Source organism: Barbus barbus (genome assembly GCF_936440315.1).
Source record: "Barbus barbus genome assembly, chromosome: 12".
Classification (NCBI taxonomy): domain Eukaryota; kingdom Metazoa; phylum Chordata; class Actinopteri; order Cypriniformes; family Cyprinidae; genus Barbus; species Barbus barbus.
The window spans coordinates 19,127,474-19,146,624 of record NC_136740.1 but is presented as its reverse complement, the minus strand read 5'-3'; the positions used below and the strand labels follow the sequence as shown (position 1 = coordinate 19,146,624).

Here is a 19,151-nt window from a genome sequence, read left to right as displayed (position 1 = left end):
ATCTACTCGATAATAACCAAAAACATGACATACGCACAATTTGTAGTCACACAACTACTTTTAGAAACTGGTTTGTTGTAAAATTGTTTTACAATCTTAGTAAATCAATGTGACTTATAAAATTGACCTTTTTTCTGTATTATGAAATTTGTGCAACATTTTAAATCTATTTTTCGTTGGAGATTGTGAGCCATTACCTTATATAATATTTCAGGGGCACCAGTGATCAAGTGACAGCTTCTACACCACTGTCACTTTTTTTTAACCCACAATATTATTCACGGCAAGAATGTTTCTCAAACATACCTCAGAAAATAATTAAAAATAAACTGGACTTTTGTGCATTATTTTTCAATAAAAGTTTGTCTAAAAGCCATGGTATTTGATCACAGTAATTTTCAAGTCTTCATGACAGTCTTCTATCTCCCTGCCCATATTCTATATTTTACTGTTTGAATGCTAGATGGTTTTGGCCTGTGTGGTTTAAACGCTTAATGAAATTTCCACAGCAAGGATTTCTAATATAGTTTGTTACTGTCTTGTGACATCAGCTGACTTGGCATGGGCATGTCAAATATTGAATACAGAACAGTATTGACATAGTTTAAATTAAATGATATTGTCAGAAGTTTGAAGAAGAAATAAAAAAGAAATAACAGAAACACTCTATATCATACTTGAAAGTTTTATGTTCTGCTTCCAGAGCGCAAAGCAAACATGTCTAGAACAAGAAACAGTGAGGTGAGTTTTGATGAATGGTAACTTCACACTATTCATCTATTGCATCATTACCATGTTTAATAAGACACTGACTTGCCTGTGCAGGGGAATGTGCTAAAGCGTGTGGCAAAACTGCCACTCGTCAACTCAGCGCTGCAGCAGGCCTCTTCTGTCTACACAGGCATGAAAGGTCGTTACCCGCTGCTCGGGTTTGTGGGAGGCGTAGCAGAGCTGGGCGTCCGTAGTGCATCCACAGCAGCCCTGAAACAAGCAGCACCTCTGCTACAGAACCTAGAACCAGAAAGTAAGTCCCTCATATGGTGATGTATCTCTATCCATGAACTAACATAAAACTGGAAAAATCTCAAATTTCCAATGGAAATCAAATGCTCAGTCAGGACATACTTGGACAAAAGAAACAGATTTAATAATGTGATCATGATTATGGTGACTTCATTGTATGTCTGCCTTTGCAGTCGAGGCAGTGAACAGTTATGCACTGGTGGGTTTGGAGCAACTAGAGAAGCTTTTTCCAATTCTCCAACAGCCCACAGAAGAGGTGAGTGTGTGAGAGAGTGGAACTTGAGCAACAGTTGTGTATCGCAGCTGCCATATCTTGGCTGTCTGGTAAAAGTAAACAAATTAATTTTAAATAACAGAATTAATAAAGTTTTAAATTATTTAAATTACAATTAATATATGAACTCTATTTTAATTCATTCATTATTATTAAATTTTTGCACGTGCACAAAAATAATAATTTTTTATTATTTTGTTTAATATGACCTTCAGTGCATATATAGTAAGTATGCTATTTTAAAATAATAGAGTAAGTATTTTTTGTTTGAATTCCATTAAGCGAATTAAGAGGTAAGGCTACTTCATTGCTATACATTTTTATCTTAAAGATATTTTACTTATTAAATTTATTTATCAGTAGCCTTTGCTAATCTGAGGAATCAAAGTTAGGTGATTATTGTTTTTTATTTTATTTATTTATTTAGTCAGTGTGCATGAGTAATTTTTTAATTCTGATGCTGATGGTTTATGTTTATGCCAGTTTTATGATTCTCTCAATTATGGTTACACATGTTGGCTTGCTGTGACACGCAACTAGTCTATTAGAGCTGCCCTTCAAATATAGTGATTGAAGCTGTTTTGAACAAAAGGTTATAGTCCACTATTAGGTATTATAATATCTTTGTCAAAACTTGATTTGATACTGTCACGTGATATTATCCAGTAATACATCACATGACAGAACCATATAATTTTTGCTGGTTGGCAATCCACTTTTGGCAGGTTTTAAGAGACAAGTCAAAGATTTTTTTTTTTTTTTTTAATGCTTGTTTGTTTTTTGTGATATCTTTATTGAATGAATTCCTGCTAGGGTTAGTTCAAGGTTCAAGTGACTGATTTTTTCGGTTACCGAAACAGTGCAATGTGTAGAATAAAAAGGTTTACTGTTAATTTTTACATAATTTATTAAGATGAAGTTGGTCCAAAGTAACTTGTTTATTAGTATGTGTTTGTGGCTATGTTTGTTGTACGTGTGTTTTTGTTTTCCCTCTGTGCTTGGTCAAATGAACATGTAAATCTGGATGTTTCATATCTCTCTTGATGTTCTCCTTGCCCTCTCTTCCCTCAGGTGGTTGCTAATCTGAAGGACACTTTCTTCTCGAGGCTGGATGATGCGCAGTCTCGAGTGAATGATGAGCTGGACAGAGCTGTGGACAGATGGGATAACCTGATGCAGCTGAGCTGGCGCCTCCTGGCGGAAGCTCAAGACTCGGCTCCTGGGCGAGTGATCACCGCGGGTCTGGATGAGCTCCTCACTCAGTCAGAGGCGGCGGTGGCCTACTATCTACCTCTGCCACCCACGCTGCGTAAGAAAGTGTGGCACGGACTCATACAGGCTCTGACCGAACAGGGAGACACATTTTTTTGTCTGAAATTATCATGAAAAAAAACATTAAAAAGACTTAACCACAAGGGGGCGCAAATGCTCTACTGTTTTGCTAGTCGTTTGGCACCATCTCACTTTCAGAGGGTATTGAGAAACGCATAGTAACATAATATTTTATCAAATTAGCTTTTTTTTTTTACTCTCAGAGACTAAGTAGAGCCTCTTTCAGCTGAATTCTGAATAATAGAATTTGTTTTGAAATCACAACCGCTTTGCACTTTCTCATCCTGCAGGTCGTGAGTGGGAGAGAGGAGTGCAGAGCTATGAAGATGAAGATGATGATGATGATGATGAAGAGCCTCGAATGTGGACACGTATACGTAGCCTGTTGTTGTGCCTGTACCTTCAGCTGTACCACAGATTGATGAAGCTGAGAGAAAGACTGGACAGCGCTTTGCAGATGCTGGGGGCAGCTGCCGAGACGGTAGGCCCTGTGTACAAAAACAAATCTCTAACTCTCTGACCATGTCTTAACTAAATGCTCTGCCAAATGTTCATAAAGTCATAGTGACTTTTGAGGATGGCACATACTAAAGTAAATAACATGTGTAGATATCAAGTCCTGAAAATTATATTCCAATTTTCATATTTTAATAGCCTATAAATTATTTTATTTGACTTTCCAACACGTAGAGAGAGAGAAAGACTTGGGCCCTTCAAACACTGTAAAAAAAAAAAAAAAAAAAAAAAAAAGTTGCGCCAACTTAAAATTTTAAGGCAACCAGCTTCAGCAAATTTTTGAGTTTTCTCAACTTTCTCAAGGTTTTTTTTTTTTTTTTTTTTTTAACAGTGAAACAGACCAGGGGGCCTCATTTATCAACAGTGCATAAAAAAGGTTCTGTATTTTGTCATTATATTTACACAAATTCCTGCATACAAGTACAAATTGGTCGATCCCACACCTCATCATAGTGCCCAGGTTATTATTTATCAATTAAAACATAAAAAATGTTATTTGAAATAATATAAATGTTAACTGAAATAAAGTAAAGTTTAGTTTAGCTTGATGTATTAAAGTAATTAAAACTGAAATAAAATAATAATAAAACTATATATTCATATAGAAAAACATGATAAAAAAACAAAAAAATACTAAATTTCTTTAATTAAAATTAAAACAGAAAATATAAAAATACAAACTAATTCAAATTAATAATAAAAACTATCACTATAATATTTAAATAAACCATAAAATAAAAACTATAATAGTATCTCAATACTAAAATAACACTGAAGGAGACCCAGGATAACGAGGACGTGATTCACGAGTCAGTAATGGAGAGTGGTATAAGATTAAATCACAAAATAAATATAGATGCAGACATGTCTGAGTGAGTGGCTCAAACGTTTACACTGACAAGATGATATCGGCAAGGAGTGCCTCCTCAAACCATAGCTTATCCCCTATTCTTTGAGTCTGAAGTTAAAATAGACAGTCTACGTGCTGCGGTACCATGCTGCAGTCATTCACTGTGCCCTGCCACCCTCAGGGCATCCTGTCTGCAGACTCGCCCACATACAATAAAATCACAGCAATTACTTGTTCCAAATCAAGACCCCTGAGACACATTCAGGCAAATAAGGACATGGGGAAGGGGAGAGAAAAGTTAAAGCTGTATTACTGAGCTGAAAACATAATATGTATGATCTTTTTCACACTAATCCGTACCATGCCAAAGTGATAACACGCCTAATTGATAACAGAATTTATTCATACAATATTATTTTACAACTATGTTTCTAGTCCCTTAGAAGTGGAGTATATTTATCTCCTCTGATTTTGTCATAGTCACTCATTTGTACACTTCTTCATATTAAAGTTAACGTTCAAGCTAGACTTTAGCATCTGATAGTCTAGCAGATTAGTCCTAGTGACTCAAAATGGCAATAAAAATAAATTATGAAACGTTTCTGTTTGCGTAATAAGACGGCAGTATTTTGTTTCTCAGAAATCAAAGCTGAAATCAAGAAGTCAGGCTTCTTATTTAGAGGGAAGATGGTCATGATTGAGCTGGAAGCCCAGTGGGATCTAGTGCTACGTGCCGTTTGGCGGTTGCTGCATGTGACATAAACACCCACCCGCACACACAGATAACACACTCAGTTACAGGATAAAAAAAAGAGTTAGAGAACAAATATGACACTGAAGACTGGAGTAATGGCTACTGATAATTGAGCTTTGCCATCTCGGGAATATGTTACAATTTATTATAATGTACTTATATTATATACAAAAACATTATTTGAAAAAAATAAAGATAGATAGATAGATAGATTCATCTGGATCTGATACACAACTTAGAAGATAGCACCTTTTGTTTGAACCCACCCATTTTTCATGTTACCAAAAGTATTTGAACATGTGACTGACAGGTGTGTTTTGTTGCCCTGGTGTGTCCTATTAATTGATTATTCAAACAATAAATAGCACTGAATGTCTGCGCTCAGTTTCAGATCCATGCAGAATGCATTTATAGTTAGTTAGATGTGTAAGCAACATGAAAACCAGAGAGGTGTCTATGGGTGAAAAAACAAGCAATTGTGAAGCTGAGAGAAGATTAAAAATCAATCAAACCATTGCACAAACACTGGCAATAGCAAGTACAACCATTTGGAATCTCCTGAGGAAGAAAAAAAACACTGGTGTACTAAGTAACACACCTCAAACGGGTAGATCAAGGAAAACATCTGCAGTTGATGACAGAAACATTGTGACAGCTGTAAAGAAAGACCCTAAAACAACTGTTAGTGACATCAGCAACAACCTCCAGAGAACATGAGTGAAGGTATCACAATCTACTGTTCGCAGAAGACTTCATGAACAAAAGTACAGAGGCTACACCAGAAGATGCAAACCACTCATTAGCAAGAAGAATAGGAAACGAGCCTCAAAAATTCTGGGACAAGGTTTTGTGGACTGATTTTATGGACCAACGTGATGGAAAGGCTAAAGTTTGGAGAAAGAAAGGATCTGCTCATGATCCCAAACATACAAGCTCATCTGAAACACAGTGTACACAGGTGTACATTATAGTACACATTACACAAGTAATGTAATGGCTTGGGCTTTCATCACTTCTTCTGGGACAGGCTCATTAATCTTCATTAATGATGTAACACATGATGGCAGCAGCAAAATTAACTCAGAAGACTACAGAAATATTTTGTCTGACAATTTACAGAATGATGCAACCAAACTGATTGAGAGATCCTTCATCATGCAGCAAGATAATGACCCAAAACATAGTGCCAAAACAACAAAGGAGTTCATCAGGGGCAAGAAGTGGAAGGTTTTAGACTGGCCAAGTCAATCTCCACACTTAAACCCTGTAGAGTATGCATTTTACCTGCTAAAGAAGAGACTGAAGGGAGCAACCCCCCAAAACTGAAAGAAGAATGCAAAAGTTTGGTGATGTCAATGGGTCACAGGCTTGATGCAGTTATTGAAAGCAAAGGATTTGCAACTAAATATTACGTCTTTTTCACTTTAATCTATGTTAATTCTATCTGTTCCAATACTTTTGGTAACATGAAAAATGGGTGGGCTCAAACAAAAGGTGCTATCTTCTAAGCTGTGTATCAGATCCAGATGAAAATACCTGTAAATAAAAGCTGAACTGTTAATCTCTCATCTCATATTCATCTTTTGATGTCAAACCCAAATGTTTTCAGTCTACAGCAAAAATAAAGGAATTGGCCTCACTGTCCCAATACTTTTGGAGGGCACTGTATATATATATATATATATATATATATATATATATATATATATATATATATATATATATATATATATATATAGTCATTTGGTAGACGCTTTTATATATTATGAAGAGCCCAGGTATATATCCTCAGTTATTAACCCTAGAGTAATAATCAGGTCACTCTTTATTTTATTTATTTATTTATTTTATTTTAAGGTCCAATTCTCACTATCAACAAACCATTAACTATGACTATAACTCCTAATTTGCTGCTTATTAATAAAGTAATTGTTAAGTTTAGGTATTGGTGTAGGATTAGGGATGTAGAATATGGTAATGCAGAATATGTGCTTTATAATTACTAATAAACAGCCAATATGTTAATAATAGGCATGCTAATAAGCAACTAGTTAATATAGTGAGAATTGGTCCCTACTAAAGTGTTACCAATAATCATTAAACAACATTATTATTTTTCCATTTTAGCACTGTGCCCAAGAGTCTACTCAATACCATCAGTGAAGCATAGAGTACCTCTCAGTTCTGCATGGTTAGACTGATGGGAAAATGATGTTCTCATGTCCAGATAGAACCTACCTCAACTGACCTGTTAGGCACATGGCCTCTATCAGACAGACAGGCTCAGATGTGTCTACCCATACAGACCTCTCTGTTTTGTATGGGTAGACAAGTTTGTGTGCTGAGGATCGAAGGGCCAAGGTGGACTATTGTCTGGACAGGGTCCTTTAGTGCTCTCCCAGCAGTAGGGTGGAGAGTAATTGGAGCTGAGAAAATGAAAACCCTAGTGCACTGTGTTCAAAAGAGTCTTAATTAACAAACTCTAAAGACACCCCAGTGGGCCTGGAGTGCAGAAATGTGAGTGACAGATTGTGGAGTGATGCTGAGCTGTCAGAGACTCATACAACGGTGAGACTTGGCAGCATGATTCCCTACAGTAATTCACGTGTTGGTCACGGGATGTGCAGTGGACCGGTGGTGAGGTGGGGGCCTGATGACAATGGGAATTGAGAACACAGTGGGGACATTCAAATTTGGCTGACCCACTTTCTCCTTCACCTAAATGAACTGACAATAGTAGGGTGGGTTCTACAGCCAAATCAGGACTGTTTGTGCCTGTGTCTGCCAGACTGGCCATGTTCATTTGCTCTGTGTACTCACGCTCATGTTGTCTGGTGGCAGATGAAGCTCCACGTGAGAGGTTGACTGATTGTGGTGTGGACTGTGGACAAGCCTTGAATACGAACCAGACTTCAACACAGTTCCACAGTTCAAAATCTTTTTATTCTTCAAATCAACTTACGTGTAGTTTATTTGTCACATCTGGTTCAAAATTGTTGATTTATTTATTTTAATGTGACAAGCAGCTTCCGCACAAAGTACTGTAAATTATTCTCTAGTGGTATTGATTAAACCCACTGATTTCGAAAAAATAAAAGATTTTATTAGGTTCATTGGGGTCATTGGTTCATACAGTGGCCCTTTCTGCAGCATACATTAGCTTCCATCACCCTGTTTTTATGCGTATGTTTTTTTTTTAAAATCCCTTAATTCACAAAAAACTTTGTATGCTTTCTTGAGGTGGTTTTTGACTTGTGGGAAAAAGATTTAATGCAAATAACAGGAGATGGAAACGCATTTGCCGAATAAATTCCTCCATACGCATCAAAAAAACTCATGTGACTTTGCCTGATGGGATGGGATTACTTGACTAACTAGCAGACCGATCCGTTGCACAGCATCTCAAATGTTGTTTTGATCGTTCTGCAATGCCTGAGTCTGTCATCAAAGTATTTCTGTATAATCGTCTTACATGACTGAGTTCCTAAACAGCAGGCATCCACCTCCAAAAGCAATGGCCACATTTATTGCATTTCGTCTGCTTGCTCTGAGGCGCAAGTGATCTGTTATATATGAAAATTATTATATATATTGGCTTCTCCTGCTTAGTGATTAGTACCATTTTATCAGGAAGTGACGATTTTGTTCTCTTTGACTCGTTGGATGGAAATGGTGCTTTATTTGTAAACGTTTAATGCAATATCCAATTTTGCACACAAGTTAAATTCTCAGTTTTGGATGGAAATAGATATTTTTATGCAAATAAGTGGCAACAAGTGAGTATCTGAATCAGTGCATCATTGAATTATTTACTCAACCGATTCTTCCAAGGAAACAAGTCGAATCATCCTTTTTAAAATTAGCGTGCCAACAAATCTACTAATAGACTCCAGAAAAAGTATTTTCTGTTCATTTTGTCAACTGCTGGTCATGGTTTTATCAAGCTGTAGAAAACAAAAATAAATACAAAAAAACTGGTCTCAATAACCTCCTTAAGTCATTTTAATAGTAGGCCTATATTTCATTTTCAGTATCATTTATTTTTACAAATTCATAATTCTTTCTGCCATCTTTGTTATCTTGTTGTGAACAAAACTGATTTACTTGACACTTCATTCACTTTCAACTCAATGTTTCGTTTAGTTTCAGTAAATGAAAAAATTAGTCATGAAAGTGGCCAAGAAAAATTAGTTCACTCAAAAGATTCCATAAAATTAAATTCCATAAAAGTACTAAACTATAAGTATTTCTATTTATAATTTTTAATATAGAAAATCACTACGTGAATCTGGTTTTTGACCATGGGAAGAGTTAAATAAGGCCAAATGAAATGAAACAAAAAAAAAAATGGACAAAGCAGGAAATGGCGAGCAGAAGAGAGATTATATTATTTAGGTCTAAAAGTTTGTAGTACTGTCTCTTGTTAGTCTGATAATGAGAGGTTTAATTGACCCCAACTGCGGCTGACAAAGCCAGTTTTCAGAGCAATTACACTTTCTGCTGTTTGTTGATTTATTTGCACTGAGCAGAAAGTGTATCCCAAAAAACCCCATTCACGTTCCTGTGGGTATGTGAATAGAGTCATTACTGCCACTTGATCAAACTGTTAGCCCCCATTTCCAGGCCACTAGGTTCAGCAATAAAAACGTGACTTAATTAAAGTTCTGCATACTGTCACATTCTCTTTTTAATGCTTAATGGAGACCTTTTCAAATCTACCATTGTCACTAATTTCATAATTGGGTATTGTCTGTCATTTGTCATGCTCAGGTGGGTGTAATGCAGTTGATGGCGATGGTGGAGACCCTGCTGCAGCTGCTTCTGTCATTTTACATGACTCAGGTGCATCGCGTGGAGGAGCTGCGTTCTCTTCTCGTGGCTCAGCTCACATCAGGTATACAGGCACTGAAGGTTTTGCCCCCTGTGCAGCAGATACTGGCTCTGCCTACCCAGGTACGCACTATCATGAACGACCTACTGGAACTGGGACAGATTCTCATACAGCTGCTCATCAACACCACCCCGCTCTATGATCTGGTGAGAACACGTGCACACACACATACAAGCACAACACTCTGGAGCCTGTTCTAATGCACAAATTCTCATAACAAACACACAAGTACATGTTCTAGTGATAAAGAACACTCTAGAATCATGTTATGTCAAAGGCTAAATAATTGTCTCTATCAGTCTTAACATAATTTTCTTCTTTCTTTTTCTTTTTGGCCAAACACATCTGTTTAGAGTTGATAGGATGAACAAAGCTAATATCATTCTGTTCCCATAAAAACTAAATGAGCAAATCGGTGTTTCATCATAGTGTGTTGCATTAATCACATGGCCTGGTTTATTTTCTCTCCATGTTACCGTGTTTCTTTTCAGTAATGGGAAATGTGTTTGTGGAATGATGGGTTTGTTTTTTTGTTCTTTTTTTTTCTTTTAGAACAGTACCTAATTTTAGATCAGGTACATAATGTTTTCAGGCCACTGTAAATAATTACACTTCAATCCCATATAAGAATTTTTGTAGTCTAAAAACACTTCTCTTCAATTTCAGAACGAGTTTAAATGGGTTTGAAGTTCAAACAAAATTGGCAATATTTCAACTTTTAAACAGTTCTATTTTCTGAGATTAGAAAAATGCATTTTAATTTAAAAAAAAAAAACAGCATAAAGGAGTACAACCCTGGTCTGGTGGGGGCGATTATGGATTATCAAAATTAAAACAAGACAAAGAACATAATTTCTCAGCAAATTTTATGCAAAGAATTTATTTCAGTTACATCTTATGTGTCTTAAACTAAATATATAATTCCAAAAGTGTCAATTATGTATATTATATAACAAAATGAGTAAAAAAATAAAATTTTTATGTTTGCATAAAATGAAATGAAATACACAGTGTGTGAAATTTTTCAGTATTTAGGGACGAAATACTATAGTATATAGAATTAGTCCTTATTAAAAGTAAAGGAGTTATTCAGTCAAGAGCAGACTTGAGCAGAGTGATTTTTCTAATTTTCTTTTGTTATTTAGCAAATATAAATGACACAAGATAGCAGCAGGTATATTAAGCTCATGTCACTATAAGACCAAATGCACAGATCTGACACACATCAGATTTTCTTCCAGCTGTTTACATTCATTTAAGTATTATTTAAGACTTTTGTGTTTGTTTGTCTGTCGTAAAAGAGAACTCAGCACAGGTACCAAATTGTTCTCTTTTGTGTCTTCTTGTGCTTGAACAGGTTAAAATCATTTAGGGCAGGTGGCTAAGTGAGAAGCAAAGACTTCCGAAGCTTTGAATCAGTTAAACCAGTTGCTTTGCAGAATGATTCAGTGTTTTGAAGCACTCAATGCCTGGTGACACCTGCCTGTTATAATGGTGCAACGAAAGCTCAACTCAAACATGCATAGAAACACCTTTTCCAAACCAACTGCAAATGTGTTATTACAATAAGAGACTAACAACAACTCTTGAAAATGTCTACAAATTTATAAAACTGATCCAAGATCAGGGAAATCCATATAGGCACCAGTTCATAGAGATTGACCCCTGGCAGTAAACCATTGAAATTTCTAAACATTATGAAATAGTTACAGTCAGGTCCATAAATATTGGGACATCGACACAATTCTAACATTTTTGGCTCTATACACCACCACAATGGATTTCAAATGAAACGAACAAGATGTGCTTTAACTGCAGACTGTCAGCTTTAATTTGAGGGTATTTACATCCAAATCAGGTGAACGGTGTAGGAATTACAACAGTTTGCATATGTGCCTCCCACTTGTTAAGGGACCAAAAGTAATGGGACAGAATAATAATCATAAATCAAACTTTCACTTTTTAATACTTGGTTGCAAATCCTTTGCAGTCAATTACAGCCTGAAGTCTGGAACGCATAGACATCACCAGACGCTGGGTTTCATCCCTGGTGATGCTCTGCCAGGCATCTACTGCAACCGTCTTCAGTTCCTGCTTGTTCTTGGGGCATTTTCCCTTCAGTTTTGTCTTCAGCAAGTGAAATGCATGCTCAATCGGATTCAGGTCAGGTGATTGACTTGGCCATTGCATAACAGTCCACTTCTTTCCCTTCAAAAACTCTTTGGTTGCTTTCGCAGTATGCTTTGGGTCATTGTCCATCTGAACTGTGAAGCGCCGTCCAGTGAGTTCTGAAGCATTTGGCTGAATATGAGCAGATAATATTGCCCGAAACACTTCAGAATTCATCCTGCTGATATCATCAATAAATACAAGAGAACCAGTTCCACTGGCAGCCATACATGCCCACGCCATGACACTACCACCACCATGCTTCACTGACGAGGTGGTATGCTTAGGATCATGAGCAGTTCCTTTCCTTCTCCATACTCTTCTCTTCCCATCACTCTGGTACAAGTTGATCTTGGTCTCAACTGTCCATAGGATGTTGTTCCAGAACGGTGAAGGCTTTTTTAGGTGTCGTTTGGCAAACTCTAATCTGGCCTTCCTGTTTTTGAGGCTCACCAATGGTTTACATCTTGTGGTGAACCCTCTGTATTCACTCTGGTGAAGTCTTCTCTTGATTGTTGATACACCTACCTCCTGGAGAGTGTTCTTGATCTGGCCAACTGTTGTGAAGGGTGTTTTCTTCACCAGGGAAAGAATTCTTCGGTCATCCACCACAGTTGTTTTCCGTGGTCTTCGGGGTCTTTTGGTGTTGCTGAGCTCACCGGTGCGTTCCTTCTTTTTAAGAATGTTCCAAACAGTTGTTTTGGCCATGCCTAATGTTTTTGCTATCTCTCTGATGGGTTTGTTTTGTTTTTTCAGCCTAATGATGGCTTGCTTCACTGATAGTGACAGCTCTTTGGATCTCATCTTGACAGTTGACAGCAACAGATTCCAAATGCAAATATCACACTTGAAATGAACTCTGGACCTTTTATCTGTTCATTGTAATTGGGATAATGAGGGAATAACACACACCTGGCCATGGAACAGCTGAGAAGCCAATTGTCCCATTACTTTTGGTCCCTTAACAAGTGGGAGGCACATATGCAAACTGTTGTAATTCCTACACCGTTCACCTGATTTGGATGTAAATACCCTCAAATTAAAGCTGACAGTCTGCAGTTAAAGCACATCTTGTTCGTTTCATTTGAAATCCATTGTGGTGGTGTATAGAGCCAAAAATGTTAGAATTGTGTCGATGTCCCAATATTTATGGACCTGACTGTATATCGTAACTAAGCCTTGTTTACTGAAATCACATGACTTTGGCAGTTTGATACATGCTCTGAATCACTGGTTTGAAATAAATGATTAAAAAAGGATTCAAATCTGGATTTGGACTCACTGGACTTTTCCCTTCGGAATTGTTGCGAAATATGCAAGAAATAATGATATACATTTTGCTGAAATGTCAGAACAGCCACGTTTTCCCAGTGAGCCTGGTTTAAATTAAATTGCTGCATAAAATTTTCAAAATAATCAAAGTATCAGAGACTTTACAACTGTTTCTCTCTTATCTCTCAGGTAAAACAGGTTTCTGATCTCGATGCAGCAAACAATCCAATTCCAGATGAACTTCCTGAGAGTCCCTCCAGCCGTGCCTCTGCAAACAACCTCTTCCTCAAGGCTATGGACAGTCGCCCACGTCGCCGCAAAAGCCTTTACGCCCGATCCCGTCGCGAGTCTGCCAGCGGGCTTCCATCAAGCCCAGCTCTCTCCCCAACTCCCACCCCAGTCCCAGCAAATGGCCGCAAAGGCATTTTGCCCTCAGGCCCTCCAGAACTTGACACACTGGCTGTGCCCACCACCGATATGATCCGCCGCCGTTCCTCAGCCACCGAAGTCCTGCTGTCTCCCTTTATGCAGTTAGTTACACAGAGCCAACGGGCATTTGAGTTTCTGAGCTCTGGCCCTTCATCTGAAGATCAGGTCATACCTGTGGTGGAAACCACAGAACATTAAGCTCCACTCTTCTCAAACATAAGATTTAAATGTAATCCGAGCATTCAAACACAATTCGGTGCAGCTCACAGGCTGTTATGGATAGTACAGCAAACATATCTTCAAACCACAATCCACACAGTGGCTTCTCTAGTAGACTTCCAAAAACAAATCTGCTTAGTAGAGACTAATTATTAAATAACATCATTAGCCTAGCATTCAGTATGTGCAGATGGTTTAAAAGAAAAAAAGCACTGTACTTAGAATGAAATCAAAACAGTACGGATTTGCGCTGTGTGGGTAGGTGGTCTTTTTTTTAGCTTTGAATGCCTTTTTCTAGATGTTAGGACAAAGAAACAACAAATGAGCAGAAATGAGAGCACCATTTTTTCTAGCATGTAATGCATTTTGTTTAGACCAAATAAAACTATTTCTATTCCTCAGCTTTCTTAGTTCTTATACATTATATAAGCAGTTTTTAATCTATAGACCGTCAATGAAAGACTGCTAGTTAGATCAGTGCACTGAGTGAAACGATGACACAAGGATTCTGATCAGTTGGAAATGAACCGTTTAAAAATTGGTTTGACATGCGGTCCGAGGTCACGAATGTTCAATCGAGAAGAGAGCATAAGATACTGTTAATGGTACTTTGATTATTCATGACGCGTTTTATGTTTTAAGATCAGGGATGTGTAACTACAGAAATGACTTGGTGGACATTTATAGCTAAAATACTAACAGCCTTTATCTTGTAGTGGTTTTTCCTTTAACAAATGTAATATTGACTTTAAATGTAATAAAACATTTTATAAAATCTGATTGTTGTTTTGAGTGCTGTTTGAGCATAGAATGAATTGTGGAAAAATTGTTAAATTGTAATATTTCACTATATTACAGTTTTTTTACTGTATTTTTGATTAAATAATTAGGTAATCATACAGTAAGAGACTATACTACGGTTCACAATTTTGGGGCCACTAAGATGTTTTTAAAAACAGTCAAATGCAATCAAAAGTTTTAATAAAATACAGTAAATATATAGTTAAAATTAATCAAGGCATATTTATTGAAAACAAGCATTAAAAACATCTCAAAAAAGGTCTTCAATTAAATGACATCGTGTTTCTATACAAAAGTGAAAGATTAAAGTATATTCAGGTCAATGGTATGTCAATAACACCTCTTTAGAGCTTAAGGCTGTTCACACAAGAAAGAATTATAACAATAACTTTGACAGTAACTTTGTTGTCGTACACACCAAAGGACAACAAAAGCTCAAGCTTACGTCATGTTAAATCTGATTGGCTGTCAATGGTTTGCATCAGCTGGGAAAAAACAATTCTGAATTGTTTGTGTGTGTCGCTATCATTATAACTGTGGTCCTTGGAGTGAACGTGCCTTTACTTGACTTAACATTTATACTACATTCCACCAATCTCAAAAGACACCAGCCAGGAAACAATGTTATGGAAATTACAACATATACATAAAATATCTATATACACTTTACTACACATAGTCTCCTCCCAATTGCCACATTTAATAATTCACATCTAAATATCAGTGGAGACTTGTAAGGGAACAATGCAGGGAAGATAAAGTCCATCTCTACATTTCAAGCATCTGTAATCCAAAGCAGAAGCTCACTCGAATTTGTCTAAATCATCTGTTCAGAGCTGAAGAATCATTCTGTGAGAAATGACAAGGACTATACGACAGATCCGGGCCGTCTCTTGGTTCATTTCAATACACATACCCAGTGATCAACTTGTATCAAAGCCCAGGATCACTTATCTTCAGCACATCTTTTATCTCCTTGCTATAACAAACTTTATCTACTTTTCTTCACCATAAAGCTGGGCTCTGAACTTCTAACATGCTCTCTTCTTATTCTTTTTTCTTCCACCATCCATGAAGGTTAATAAGGTGAAAGTGACTCCCTTCGGCCCCAAAAACGCATCGGCCGGGGTCCTCTTCTCAGCTATTTAGATGCTAGGCTGCCAGGGGCCTCATATCTTCATCTTGCTCATCGTCTTCGACAGTTCTTCACTCTCGTTTCTTTCCAAACACTGCAGACACGCTTCTGACTATACTCTTGATTCCGACCATCCCCTTTTTAAGTGCTTTGGACTCCTTGATGAGATTCAGGATTTCGTGAAAAACCAGCAGCACACCGTGGTAGGTTTCAGCCGCCGAGATCTCGAAGAAGCCGCAGTCTGCCGAGAGGGCGAACAGTCTGCCCTCCTCGCTCGACACGGCTCTCTGATGCAGCAGGTCTCGCTTGTTCCCCACGATGATTATCGGGGCAGATGCGGACAGCTTCCTAGTCTGCCGGATGAGCTGCACCTGTTGCCGGACCACCTCAAAGCTGGAGCGATCGCATATGCTGTAGACCAGGATCACACCGTCTGCCCACTGCAGCTGCTTGTCACTGATGGATTCAGTTGTTTCACAGCTCTGGAGGACGCAGAATTCAGAGGGTCAAATCACATTAACTTCAACAGGAAAGCATGATGCAAAAAACCCGTATAAACTCATTTTAATCTACATTTCCTGCATAATTAAATATGATATAAAGCAATTAAATCATGCCCACTTCTCTCATACAGGAAATATAAAATTCAATATGATAATAATGCTTTTTCATTCACTCTCCAATTCATAGGCACAATTTTATCAGTCAATAAAACAAATTTCACATATTTAAGCATACTTCTGTAGCTTATGCAAAAACTCTTTTGGCTCATGAGAAATATTTATTCAATCAGGTGTGTTTTTTTAATTAATATTTTATGTATAATTTCTGATTTTATATATGTATTTATTATTTTTAAATAAAATAGTTTTTAAATAATATTAATATAGTTTTTTATAAAGATGTAAATGACAAAGAGCCCATCAATTTACGACAAATAAACTTCAACTTCAAATACTCACACTTACAAACCATATTTTTATGAGTTTATTTGTTTTTTAACTTAATGCTAGCGTAGGCTTTTCCGTGGTGAATACTTAGAAATAATATAAAAACTAAATATCTAAAAAGATTTTTAAAACACCCATTTTTTATAACACTAAAACTAAATTTGGACTGAACTAATTAAAAATCTTTCCAAATCTTATTAACAGAATAAAACAAATGGACTATTTTTGACTAATCTGGGACGAGTCAAAGAAAAAGATATTATTACTGACAAAATCTATCAACTTAACTGACATATTAAAACACAATTTGACCTCTTCATACATTCTAATATTGAAGCACAAATATTTCAAACAAACCACAGGTCATACCTGTGGATACAGTGAGTCCCAAATATTTAAGGCTCTCTCTCGCCCATCTGTTTTGTCAATATGACTGTATATTGATTCTGAAAGAGAGCACAGTGAAATTAATAAATACTCCTCGTTCATAAAAAAAACATATCGCTTGCATGTTATTATGAATGGTATTATAGTAAATCTCATACCGATATCCCCATATTCTCCGATGAACCTTCTGGTGAGAAATCGCACAGTGAGGGCTGCAAACGAATACATTTATTATTATTTGCAAGATTAACAAATACAATTCTCTGCATTCAAAGTCAAGTTCAGTTTTGTGCTCACCTGACTTCCCAACATTTTCTGCTCCAAGCAGCAGAACATTGGCCTCAAATTTGTGCTGATTTCCATCCATCGCTTTGCTGCCCAACTGAGGACTTGGTTTGACCAGAACAACCATTTCACCTCGTGAACCCTGTGAATGTCTTGAGTGTTTAGTGGAAGCTTCACATTCTACTTAGACTATATATAAAAACAGTGGGTGGGGCTTATAGAAGTTAAATCGACTTCAAACCAATCAGAGAGCAGTGCGCCTTTTCGCATTAGCAAACCGCCCAAAACGGGTCCTATTAAGTAGCCCAGTGTTATTTGCAGCAACAGCAAACGTCTTTTTCCTCTTTCGACCGCAATTAACCCATACCGACCTCAAAAATTTGCCAACGCGAGTGAGCCATTAATCCAGCTTGTTTTGTTTGCGGTATGCATTCACACAGTGCAAAACAAAAAGTTTTAAAACGTTTTCAAACAAAATCGTTAGGATACACTTGTATGTTTTCTACAGCGTAGGCCAGAGTATGTATGTATGTATATTATATTCCAGAGTATGTATGTATGTATATATATATATGAATATGGTTTTTATGCATGGATATAATTTACATGTCCCTGACCTAGATTTAAATCAATCCTTTAGACTCAAATGTAAATTCCCACAATTATAATCTAAACAAAAAGTGAAATTAAAAACATCAGCCATTTTAATGTGATATTGCATTGTTTAATTTCGTCATATTTCATTATTGCAGCACACGGGACAAATAAGACTGCTTGCCTTAAAAGCGCCACTGAAAGCCAAGCGACCAAAGGATCCTCGCGCCCTCTGCTGGCATCACAGCTACATAACATCCAATAATGCTAACAACCCACACGCATAAATTGATCGTGGCAGATCAAGGCATCAAGTGACCACAGAAAGAAATTGTGAGTTAGAATGAAATAATCTGTTTAATACACATCTTACTTAAAAGCAAAGCTAAATAAACAAACTACTACAATAAATAGGGAGTGATGTGGTCCCCTCTTCACAAGAGAATACAGAAGTATTTTTGCGAATTTCAAAAGCAAGTAATGACTGATGCACTTCAGTGTTCAGCAGCTGTAGTGTTTCCACAGCCATCTCCCTGGTTCCCTTTATCAGTGCAGGATTTCTTTGCAGCTGTACCAGAGTTTGCCATTAAAAACTCTCTCATGCGTTTCAAAGTGTTTCTGTGCTTCTCTCGTTCAGTCTCTGTCTCTGGATCCTTGCTGCTGGAGCGTTTCAAGAGAGAAGCATGGAGACTCTCCCCAAAAGATTCATTCAGCTGTTGCTGGAAAGATTTTTGAAGTTTGACAACCATGCTTTTCCTCTGTAGAAAAAAGCAAAAATAGCATGCCATTATTATGTAACATTCAATTAAATTATAATTAGGTATGAATTTGTATTCAAAGAAGAAGCTTAGCAGTTAAATTACACATGAATGTGATCAATGATTTACCTCAGAGTTCATCATCAAGATGTCAAGGAGAGTCCAAACATCTGACACCAGTTCAGCAGCAGTCCGATAGGGCGGCTTCCGCTTCCCCAGGATTCGGCCGAGTATTATATCAAATTCAGCTGTTTTTGAGTGATTCTTTAAAAATAAAGCACAGCTTATAAAATCATTTTAATCTGGATGTATCTATTTATTACAAAACACATTCAAATGTGAAGCAAAGAACAAAATCACGGGGTGTGATAAAGGTAGAAATATTCAGAAAAAATAAGGAAATGAAATCAAACAGAGGAGCCCTGAAGACTGACTGTGAGGATATATTAATGATGAATGTGTATCATTATTTAATATATCAGATAATTTGCCTATGAAATGGCAAAATTAGT

General features: G+C 36.9%; 3 protein-coding genes across 3 annotated transcripts in view; 1 reads left to right on the top strand and 2 right to left on the bottom strand.

The window, feature by feature from the left end:
* Positions 1–717: 717 nt before the first annotated feature.
* LOC306878552 (uncharacterized protein) lies at positions 718–14,508 on the top strand (the record flags this gene model as incomplete). Its single annotated transcript, XM_079430983.1, has 7 exons — positions 718–741; positions 826–1,024; positions 1,197–1,279; positions 2,369–2,606; positions 2,920–3,110; positions 9,520–9,786; positions 13,271–14,508. 7 exons carry the CDS (start codon positions 718–720, stop codon positions 13,706–13,708), a joined length of 1,440 nt encoding a protein of 479 aa, XP_079287109.1. The 3' UTR covers positions 13,709–14,508.
* Positions 14,509–14,694: 186 nt separating this feature from the next.
* Positions 14,695–17,447, bottom strand: LOC306877874 (ras-related and estrogen-regulated growth inhibitor-like protein). Its single transcript, XM_079429887.1, has 4 exons — positions 17,300–17,447; positions 17,161–17,214; positions 16,985–17,061; positions 14,695–16,147 (listed from the first exon to the last, which is right to left on the bottom strand). Exons 1-4 carry the CDS (start codon positions 17,412–17,414, stop codon positions 15,737–15,739), a joined length of 657 nt encoding a protein of 218 aa, XP_079286013.1. The 5' UTR covers positions 17,415–17,447; the 3' UTR covers positions 14,695–15,736.
* Positions 17,448–17,993: 546 nt separating this feature from the next.
* The window catches only part of LOC306877554 (uncharacterized protein), a 29,092-nt gene continuing 27,934 nt past the window's right edge, over positions 17,994–19,151 (bottom strand). Inside the window, exons 16-17 of the mRNA XM_079429386.1 lie at positions 18,769–18,903; positions 17,994–18,639 (exon numbers count right to left, since the gene is read on the bottom strand). Coding sequence (XP_079285512.1) covers positions 18,376–18,639; positions 18,769–18,903 — 399 coding nt within the window. The 3' untranslated portion in view covers positions 17,994–18,375. The remainder of the gene's footprint in view (positions 18,640–18,768; positions 18,904–19,151) is intronic.